The 11,066-nt window shown below is 29.7% G+C and overlaps 1 protein-coding gene across 4 annotated transcripts; it reads right to left on the bottom strand.

Moving 5' to 3' along the window:
• Window positions 1-2,557: 2,557 nt before the first annotated feature.
• tra2 (transformer 2) lies at window positions 2,558-10,532 on the bottom strand. Of its 4 annotated transcripts, none has more exons than XM_085195300.1 (8): window positions 10,385-10,532; window positions 10,147-10,280; window positions 7,871-8,042; window positions 7,156-7,284; window positions 6,286-6,461; window positions 5,505-5,546; window positions 4,467-4,609; window positions 2,558-3,223 (listed from the first exon to the last, which is right to left on the bottom strand). In XM_085195300.1, the coding sequence occupies exons 1-8, from the start codon at window positions 10,397-10,399 to the stop codon at window positions 3,213-3,215; spliced, it is 822 nt and encodes a 273-aa protein (XP_085051426.1). In that variant the 5' UTR covers window positions 10,400-10,532; the 3' UTR covers window positions 2,558-3,212. The 4 variants fall into 4 exon arrangements, with proteins under 4 accessions (XP_085051426.1, XP_085051424.1, XP_085051425.1 ...); XM_085195298.1 differs by having other exon boundaries at window positions 2,558-2,905; XM_085195299.1 differs by having other exon boundaries at window positions 2,558-2,905; window positions 7,871-8,030.
• Window positions 10,533-11,066: the final 534 nt, after the last annotated feature.

The raw sequence follows: 11,066 nt of genomic DNA, 5'->3' as shown, positions 1-11,066 counted from the left end.
GTCGTAAGTTTCCGGCCACGTAGTATGTATCGCTAGTCTATGCTCAATCTTGCCAATGTAGCTTCTTAGTTAGCTACAGTTCTAGTATCTAGAAACTTCTAGAATGTTCTAGACTAGACTTCGTTTCTGTTATATATATATAAATAAACTTAGCGTTGAAAATTCACTTGCTGTAAGCCTAAAATTTCAAACTTCACGCAACTCTCGTGAGCGTGGTAAGCAGAAAATTTAATTTAAGGCTACTCCGTTCTGCACTTTCCGCCCATATTTTTTAAAGATAGAAAGAACGTCATGTCACATGGAGCATGTAGAGGTTACGCAACCCCTTGCGAAAACCAAAAAGCACTGTCTTACTGGACCGGAAAAACGAAAATTATTATATTTGTCTTATTTAAAATGTTAATTTATAGATAGTATTGTATGACCACTATTTTATATTAAATTGTCGTTATGCAAAATAGTTATTTATAATTTACGTCAGTTGTCTCTATTCTTTCAATACTATTGACAAGTTGTCGTATGCGTTTTCTGTAATCCTTATTTATAAATAATCCTTTTAAATTAAATTTGGATTTGAAACTTGAATTATGCAATTTGCTATGCTGATTTTTTTTTCTTCATAAACTGCTAATTGAAAATATACATATTACATTACAGTCGCTGGAACTATTTTGCATAACTCGAAATCTTTTTTTACTTTTTTCATATGTTAAAAATATTTCAGCAAATGTCTTTTGTTTAGTTATTATAGTTAGCCATGTTTAAAATTTTAGTACCTGTTTAGTTTGACTGATTGTTGATAATTTTCTATTTGAAAATGTTTAATAGGTTTAATTTGCATGTGCATTATATTAGTGTTAGGTTTTTTTTATAAGTTTTAGTATCGGTATTTTACTGTGTTATCGGTATTGTACTATCAAAATATTATAACTTATACTTTATCAAGAATACATAATGGATCAAGTTCCTTATGAAAAAAAAAATGTTATTATTAACTATCGCGACACAGTGTGATTTGAACCTGTGACACGCCTTAATACATACAATACTTATCATCAATTAGCGTCCTTGCGACATTTAACTTAAGCTTTTAAAATCACTTATTTACTCCTTATTTCTAAATATAATAGAGTACACCCAAAAATATGATTTTGCGAGTAAAACTTATAATATTTTGATACAAATAAATTCACAAAAAACACAGGCCCTATAACACAATCGCTAACCTGAGTGTTATAAAAGGGAATAATTAAATTAAACAAAAAAATAAAATTTTGACCCGTTTTAATATCGTTTAATGAGCGTCTGTTAAGTTACTCCCCGGATTAGCTCGGTATCGTAGTAGTATCGTACTCCACTGTCCACGGTTCTAGAACTTTCCGCCTATTTAAAAACCTAATAGCCTGCAGCTACTGAAATATAATACTAATGCCATTTTTTTTAAATATATTTTTAGAAACTTTTATTTGTTAAGTATCTTATCAGACACTTCAAACAATATTAAAAACCAACTTAACTCAAATCTTGCCAATATATATTGTCGTCCTATTGAAAAATTATTTCAATGAGTATAATCAATTATTGCCACGCTAAATGCTTAGCGAATTTTGTGATTACATTTTAAAGTGGAACAAGAATGTTATGTTTACAAAATAGACGTTGGACTTTAAGAATTAATGATTTTTATATTAATATAATAAAAACAAGTTACGGCATAGATTTTTCTAAAAATATAATATTTCTTAATATTGACAGCTTCTTTATAAAAAAGATAGGTCCAACGTCTATTTATAAACGTCCAAAGTGCTATTTAATTTATTGGTGTCTATCGCGTTTATAATTTACACATTTTATATTAATATGATATACTTGAAACATTCCTATTTTTAATGTACATACAGTACCAGTGCAAATCACATCGCGTCCTAAACCAAAATTATTTTTTTCTATTATTATTATTAAATATTTTTTTATCGTCGTTGTCTTATTTATATTGTATAAATATATAGTGCCAATGTAACAGTGAAATAGTATTTAAGATAAACCCGATAGTGAGACTTTGTTAATTTTACGCGTAATAAATATCCCAAAATAAAATAATAAAATATATATACTTGTATTATTTATACACCAATATTGTCTACTATGGGACTAATTAAGAATTTATATAACGACACGCTATATGTTTAAATTTTTGATTCTGAATCAATAATGACTATTAAGTTCGAATAACAAAAATTTACGTAGTTTATTTACTTTTTTTTTTAACTAATTTGAAAAATAATTAGTATAAATGAAAAATAGTATAAGGCAGATGTAACAGATTTTCATCTCCTATCAGTTCAATATTGTTCAAACACCGTCAATGTAAGTTATAAGATTTTCAAGGAGTAAACTTAAATTCCGGTTATTTAATTTTTATCCAGTTTCATATATTCACCACACAATTACACATATAACGTGTCGTTTCTACAAAAACAAAAAAACAGGTATAGAGAAATGGATAATAAGGTAGGATAATAATAATAATAATAATACGAATGAAGAAGAATATGTGTGACATTAAAAAACTATCAATTTATTATAAACAAGTCGGTCACAACACAAACTAGAGCTAAATTACCGAAATGGTTATTCATAGACTATACTAAACTGTATTACTATATAAGATACATACATATGTATAAGATGCATGTGAGACGTGTAATATATACTGTTTTCGTTAACTAAATATTCAGCCTAGAAAGAATATGATACTTCGGTCTTCTCGGCATTAGGATCATATTCTTTACAAGGATCGACGTCTTCGGCAGCCATTTCAAAAGAGAGGGCTTTTCTAAACATTTTCAAAACTTCAACACAGTTAGTTTCAAGGAACTTCATCCTTTACTTCTTGTTTCAATACCTTTTCAAACAAACAAAATGAAAATTAGATTTTAGTCAATTTTTATTTTTTTTTGTTACCTAGAGCGTGTTTACATACTAACTTACATCTACGCTTTATGCTAACAGAGTCGACAGTCGACTGGCGTCGCTTACAATCCATAGTAAAACTAATATTAAGGATCTTATAAAGAAAAAAAAAAGTTTTTTGTTTTGTGCATTTTTTTTTCTTTATAACATAGTACCGGCCGTACAGGTACGTTTTAAATGCATTAGAGGCCGGCGTTTGTAGTGGCGTATCAAAATCTAACGTGGGGGGAGCTCCTCAGCTAATATCGACCTGCAAATCCAAACAGCGGTGTCACCAGAGTACATGAGGCCTAAGTATTTATACATTATGTATTGCACACTTAGAATAAAACGTAACTTAACTCAAATTCCGTAACTGACGATTTTGCTAAGTACTGATAGTAAAAAGCTTATTTTAAAGTTAATATATGGGGAATATATCGTTTTTTTATTCATTTATCATCAGTTAAATCATTATAAACATATTTTTTTTATTTTTTGAGTTAAGGAACTATAATTCTAAGGGCGCGATGCGTGTTACATCAAAAAATATTATACAAGTATATTTCATGGTAAGTTTCAATAAAATCAAAATAAAATTGTAAAATTACAAAAACTTGCTGTAACACACTCAAATCAATTTCTATGTGCTATAGTCACTTCTTTATTAATTAATTTCAATAACATTATCGTCATATTGCTTCATATATATTTTTTTCTTAATAAAAAAGGTTAAATCACACAACAGTGAACCATAGAGAACAAATTTAAAAAAAACAAATCTTTGAGACATATTCGTATAAATTCAAAGAGCCTTCTTGGGTTTAATACAATTATTTTAGGCAAAAGGACAAATTCTTGGAACAATTACATAGATATACTAATATTTTTTTCATACATATTACAAATTATTATAATAATAATTGAGCTTTTTAATATCAAAAACATATTTTGGATAATTTCAAAATGTAGTTTCTAATATATTTACAATAGACAGATTGTTACAATGCACATGCAGAGGTATCTTTGGTCATTAGTTTAAATTTAACAAAAAATTACAAAAGGTACTATTTTTTTTTGCATTATACTTACCTTCAACTATGTAAATGAAACTTTAATTAAATAAAAAAAAATGACAAACTTAAAAAAACTATATACATACATGCATACTTAATCTATTGAGAGGAATATATTATACAAAATAATACGCCAAAAATTGAAATAAAAATTTAAAACATGGTGTACTTAAAAATTAAGGACAAAATAATAGTTTGAAAATCTTGTAAGACGCAGTGAGTTGTCAATGTTAGAGTTATATTTAGTTCTATATTGGGTATTGGTACCTGTCTAGTAGGTTGACAAGTGAAACTATTATTCATACTCCAGGGGACTCTAATAATATATATTGAGAAACCCTGTTATAGAAACTATTATGAAGAATACTGAACATTGACAACTACCCGCATGGTCGCGGTCGTGGGGGAGGGAGCGGCACTACTACTGGCGGTACTCACGCGGCGAGTAGGAGCGCTCGCGCTCGCGCTCGTAGCGGCGGCGGCGGTAGTGCGGCGAGGGCGAGCGGTGCCGGTAGCGCGCATAGTAGTCGCGCTCGCGCTCGCGCTCCCGCGACCGGTAGCTGCCGCGGTAGTAATAGTCGCTGTAAACAATGTAAACAACATTAACAAATCGTTCTTTTTTTTAAAATTACTTCTATAATAAGTGAGTTCTTTAAAGTAGGGTAGGTAGAGGCAACCCAGTGTTAGAATATTCTATTCCCCACAAAACTCTCAATTGTCAAAAGATTGCGTATCGGATAGTAGAACTCAACACAATTCAACATATTCTTCTGAGTGGAAATGGAATCCACAACCATCATGTTCTGTTAGATGCGACAATAACTTTTATTATGTATTGTTCATCTTCGTTCTTCATACAATGTAAATGATAATAACAATATATATAACTAGCGGAAGCGCGCACCTTACTTAGGGTGAATTCTAATAAACCACGAAAAGGTGTTCAATGAAATATTTTAAAGTCTAAATTTAAAATTTTATAAAAATCACTAGTGATTTAAAGATTTTTCCATACAAACTTTCCACCCCTTATTTACACCCTTAGGGGAAGAATTCTAAAAAACCACAAAACACGTGTTCAATTAAATATTTTTAAGTCTGAATTTCAAATTTTATAAAAATCGCCGCCGATTTTTAAAAAAATCCATACAAACATTCAACCCCAATTTCAACCCCTTAGGTTTCAAATTTTTCAAAATCCCTTCTTAGTGGATGTCCAGATTACGAAACTAAACATATGCCCAAATTTCACGTTTCTATCATTAGCGATTACAGCTGTGCGTGCGTCTTACCTCTGTCAGTGAGAACATGTCCTTTTATATATTATATAGGTAATAAATGTGTAAGAGCTTATTACTTTAATTTCTATCTATTCTTTAGTTAAACATTTCAGTTAGTGATTAAATTAATGACTTGAAAAAATAAATAACAAAAGTCTGCACATAAAAAGTTTAAAAAAAAAAAAAATTGACTTACTCTCTGTCTCTGCGTCTGTCATAGCCATTGTCACCCCTTACACTGCAACAGATAACATAATATTAAGATAATGCCCTATTCGTGATATTAATAACACAAATTGTTATATGGGCCAAAGTTTCCATTCAAATCTTTAATTCTTAGAAATTTATATTAAAATTTCAAACAGAAGCATATGTTTCATATATATTTTGTTTTATTTTTTATACCTTATTTATAATTTATCTAAAAATGTAATATAATATGAAATCTTATTTAAATAGTAAAAAATATAATAAAAAAGGAACCCATTCATTCATAAGAAATAATTGTTCAAGTAAGCCTTTAGTGAATTAATCTGACTAAATATTTAGTTCACTCTAATTTTACTTATTTATGTACCAGTACAAGAAAACTTACAAATATTAGACTTGCAAGCTATTTTATATTGGATACAAAACATGACCTATTCTCAACTTTAATATAGTATATAGGCGGGTATATTAAAAATTTGAATAGTTAATTTAAGAGAGTTATTATAGTTAATATAATTTGATTTAAAAGGTTCCATAGTCAGTAATAAACAGTCGTCTAACCACCGAGGACGCAAAAGACCGTGCATCGTGGAGTAGGTTGAGGAGGGCAGACCCTGGCAATAGCCGGGATTAATGCCAGGAGGAATGTAATAAACAATCTAAAATTGTTTTTAAAATCTTGTCAGATAGCCTATTTTCACTTTATTTTAAGGTTTTCGTAAGGTTAGTTCTATTTTTTTATGACCTTAAAAACATAAAAAACTTACTGTGTAGGCTTTCCCATATAAATCCCCGGCGTAGGTGTATGGGCCCTCTGGGTGATAGAGTAGTCAACGCGAATGCGACGCCCGTCTATCTCCATGCCGGTACATTCGTTCTTGGCCACTTTAGCATCATCCTGGGACTCGAAGTAGACAAAGCAGAAACCGCGGGAGCGGCCAGTCTAGAATTTTGTATATAAAATAAGATGAAAACACGAAATTTATGAATATAAAATAAAAAAATTGTATATAGGATGGAAAAGTCCACGCTCCTTTTACGGGAGCAGCATATAGGGAAAAATATTTCAAATCCATTCCTAAAAAAATAATTAAGATTTTAGACATAAGATTTTTTTTCATTTTACGATGTTTATCCTAACTGTATTTCGTGTGATGCAGTTACCAATACATACCAATAACGTAAACACTTACTACTACAAAAAATGCTACTAAAGGTTAATCAATTTTGAACTATGCCGACAATACCTACTCAATTTCGTGAATAAGGCGTGTGCGGCAGTGTCCCTTTGATAGGTTTATGTGTGCTTGCGTCGTTATCGGCAAATGGCATTTTATTTTACAACGATAATTTTATTATTTATTTTGTTTGAAAAAAACACTTTTTCATTTATGAGACAATTTTTTTTTTTGTTTCAATTGTATTAGGCTTTTATAGAGTAGTTAACACTGTGGTTTCATTTAAAGTGGTGATGACAAAAACACTTTGTATAATAAAAAATAATATTCTATCCATTTTATAACTGAATAAAAAGAGGAGTTATAATTTTAACATGTTAGTATGTGATATTTTTAAATTTGTATAATTTAGAAGTATGGTGCTAAATTTCATAGGCTCTTCAAATTCATAATACTCACCTTAGCATCTATAACAACTTGAACTTTGTCGACGGGGCCATACTTGGAGAAGATATGGTGTATTTGCTGTTCAGTGGTATAGAGACTGAGTCCAAACACGCCAAGGCATCTCGAAGGAGTTGGATTTTCCTGTTGACAATGGTGCAATATACAAATTTGTTTATACAGTCCATAATGTACTCTATAAATAGGATGTGTTTAAGTACAAAATGACTATTTTATGTAATGAAAGGAAATCAATCATTATTTGGTTAATACCTTCTGTTGTTAGTACAAAAGTGGTGTTCAAATTAGGTATTAATATTTTAAACAAAACAAATTTACTTTATAAAACAAACTAAACTAATCACAATATTATTTTAATATCATTTTAAGCCTTACAGGGAACTTTAAAATATATGTACAATCATATTGCTGTGTATACTATTCTTTTCTTTTACATAATATAAACTACGTAATTAAATAATAGCTTTAGAAATTACTTTATATTCTTAAAAATTAAACAACTACATACATAATAAAAATAATATAATTTGAATTTGAATATTTCTAGTATATAATCTAAAAGCCTTACATTTTTTAAAAAAACATCAAGGACTATATATGAACACAATACTAAAAAAATATAAAATAAACAGCACAGCATACAAAACAATACAATCCTACACACATAATAAGCACCCTATCTAAATATAATAAAAGGAACGTTGTATACCAAAAGTCTCACCCGATCACCGAGATGGCGCCGCCTAGACGACATCGGGCTGTGACTGTGGCTCCTACGATAGGAGCCCCGAGGGGAGTAGGACCTGGAACGGCTCCTGGAGTACCGAGAACGGTAGCCACGACGTGGTGAACCAGATCTGGATCGAGACCTGGAGGAGGACCTGGTATCAGCGGGGTATTTGTTAATTTAACATGCACATTAGGTTACTAGTATAGATATAAGTATTTTGTTTATTTCTTCTTGGTTGTTGTGTTGATTGGTAACCTTTAAATTTTATATATAGCTAACCAATAATTAATTATTGTGGACATTTTATTCCTGTTGTGTGTGTTTATGTACTATTTATTTAATTAATTGTTTTTTTGAGATATAAAATATAACTTTAAATACAAATCATTGTCAGTATCTAATGGTTAATTAAATTAACAATTTGTGGGAATTATAGGTTATGTTGATATTTATTTGATTTTATTTACAATGTTATCTAAATCTTACAAGTTATTTTTTAAAACAATAAAATAATAATATATTTTAATATTTTATTTGAATTGAATGGCAATCAAGGCATTCCATGTATGTTAACATATAATTTGTACTACATGCTATATAATACAATAATTAGGTTTAATTCATTTTATGTGTACTACTAATAATGTTAATAACTATGATTTTACATTTGTCCTTGTCTTAGGGTAATGCATACTTTTAATGCCTCAAACTGTTCACATTGTGTAGTACCAAATACAAAATTAAATAAATTTGGAAAGCTATAAATAAAACATGGTATAAACTATAACATGGTTATATACAAGGATTTTCTAATACTATACTTATACATAAATCAAATACATACTTAACTAAAGATAAACTAAATTATTACTAAATGAAAATATTAATTGAACAAATTGATAAGACCACTTAACACAAAATCATTGTTGTATCTATTTACTTGAAAAATGTAATAACAAGTGTCAATGATTACTTTTTACAACTTTTATATTAAATCCAAATGAAAAGAAGTGCCTTAACATTAGGTTCCCTCTGACAGCTCTGATAGCTGAAAACAATATTTCTCCATCAGCATCATTATACACTTTGTCTCTTAATTTATTACTTTGAGCCCCACTTAAAGATCAAATTGAACCCACAAGAATCACTATGACAGTCAGACTACCTACATTTTTTGGCATCTATTTTTAGTTAAAATTTTCTTTATGGAAGAAAATATAGTTATCAGGTACTCATTTATTAAATATATTTTTTTTAAATATCATAATAGGTACAAACTCTATCAAAATAACAAATTGTAGTTAGTTATTCAAGTTATTTAAAATTAATAATCCCAAAAAATAGTCCTTATTTCTATTTTTAATATAATTTACTTTTTGTTTTAAATTGGCAAAAAAGTAAATTGAATTGATAATTGCAAATCATAATTATATAGCTTATCATGATGCACAGTTGAAATGTTTGTTAACAAAATTGTTGCCATAGCATTTCTAAATATTAACAAAACCTTCAATCATAGTAGTTATTGATCACACAACTTGTTGTTGATGTAACCTAAATAAAAGATTTATATTAATGCCAAACACACTAATATTTGTATTTATTTCTAATATAGTAATAACAGAAAATACTGTAATAATTAGAACTATGTGATGTAAATGAAAATACATGTTCACTACTACTACTGTATTACAAATTATTACATAAAATTTATCAATTTCACTTTTCAAACTACAAGTACAAACCGTAATTTAAGCTATTGTTACCTATTATAAACTAAAATAATAGTTTTGCTTTTATAAGTCTATCAGGAAATACTAATAGTTTGAAATAATTGGCTACCTCAACCGATTGTTTTCCCGCTTAGAATTGTGTAACTGTTTTATAATTTAGTCAGTTAAAGGTCAAATCGGGAATATGTGTAATAAAATTACAAATTATAATTGATTTGAATGCACCGACTATACTATGTGATCGTACATGTGTTGTCAAATAATATTTTTTATACTACTTACGTTTATAACAACATAACAGCATGTTAAAGTCTCATAACACTAATTATAAAATTATCATATTTAATTCATATACTTAATAATAAAAACATTTATGTATATTATTGCGCAACGGTCGTTCGTTGCCTTGACAGCGAGGTTATATACCATTAACAAATTTGCAAAATTACGTCAGTATACAAATAAGCACATTTCTAAATACATTTGTTTTTAAAGTTGTTATAAATATATCAATATACTTACGGGCTTCTATACTTTCTGCTGGATGCCTTTGGCGGGGGCGGCGTGCGCGACCGGCTCCGGCTGTGCCCGCGAGACATCGCGGCGGGCTTCGGCGCCGGCTCCCGTGACCCGTTACGAGTCCTGGAGCGGCTCCTCTGAAACCACGCAGCAAATTGTTGTAAATTACCAATACGCTCTCAAATATAACAAGATAGAGCGCATGACGCGCCAAAGCAAAACGGATAGTGAAATATAGTACCTCGCGATCAGACATGATGACTAAACCAAATAAACAATAAAAGTATGCTGTTTAACGCACAATTAATCTAATAATAAACTGAGATACTTTAAATAATATAATTCACACGAGCGCAGTACAACGCGGTCGCGATGAAAAACAAAATGGCGTCAGATAAAATTCGTGAAGCAAGACGTGATTTCAAACGCCAATAGGCGGCTAGTCTAAAGCGCGGTAAAATTAAAAATGGAGTGAAATGGAGTATAAAAAAAGAAATATAACAGAGAAGTTGCCAGCAACCGAAACAAACTAAAAAGAATAGTTTTGAGCTTTTTTTGAGATTTTCAACATATTCGATGAATAAAATTATTATAAAAATTGTAAAGCATTGTAAGTTACAATATTCATGTGATCAGAGAAATTTGATAGATAAGTAAATTATTAAAAAATGACATTATTCTAATACCATATTAATACGTTTGTTATCCCGTTATTGGCAAACCCTCACAGACTCTAAATCTTTACAAACGTTTGGCATCTGTATCCTTGTGAGTCATAAGCACATATATGAATAGATGTTTATTAAACACCATAGAAGTGTTTGCGGCTAACTCCATGTGGTCTATGTCAAAAATCTACATTGGTCCGAATCAGCGACAAGCTTACGCAAGCCATCCTAAGCCACGACAAAACCCCTTCACAA

This window comes from Heliconius melpomene, chromosome 12, assembly GCF_056956725.1.
Source record: "Heliconius melpomene rosina isolate 202511_hmr_F chromosome 12, ASM5695672v1, whole genome shotgun sequence".
NCBI classification, from domain to species: Eukaryota; Metazoa; Arthropoda; class Insecta; order Lepidoptera; family Nymphalidae; genus Heliconius; species Heliconius melpomene.
This window is presented reverse-complemented; position numbering and strand designations above follow the sequence as displayed.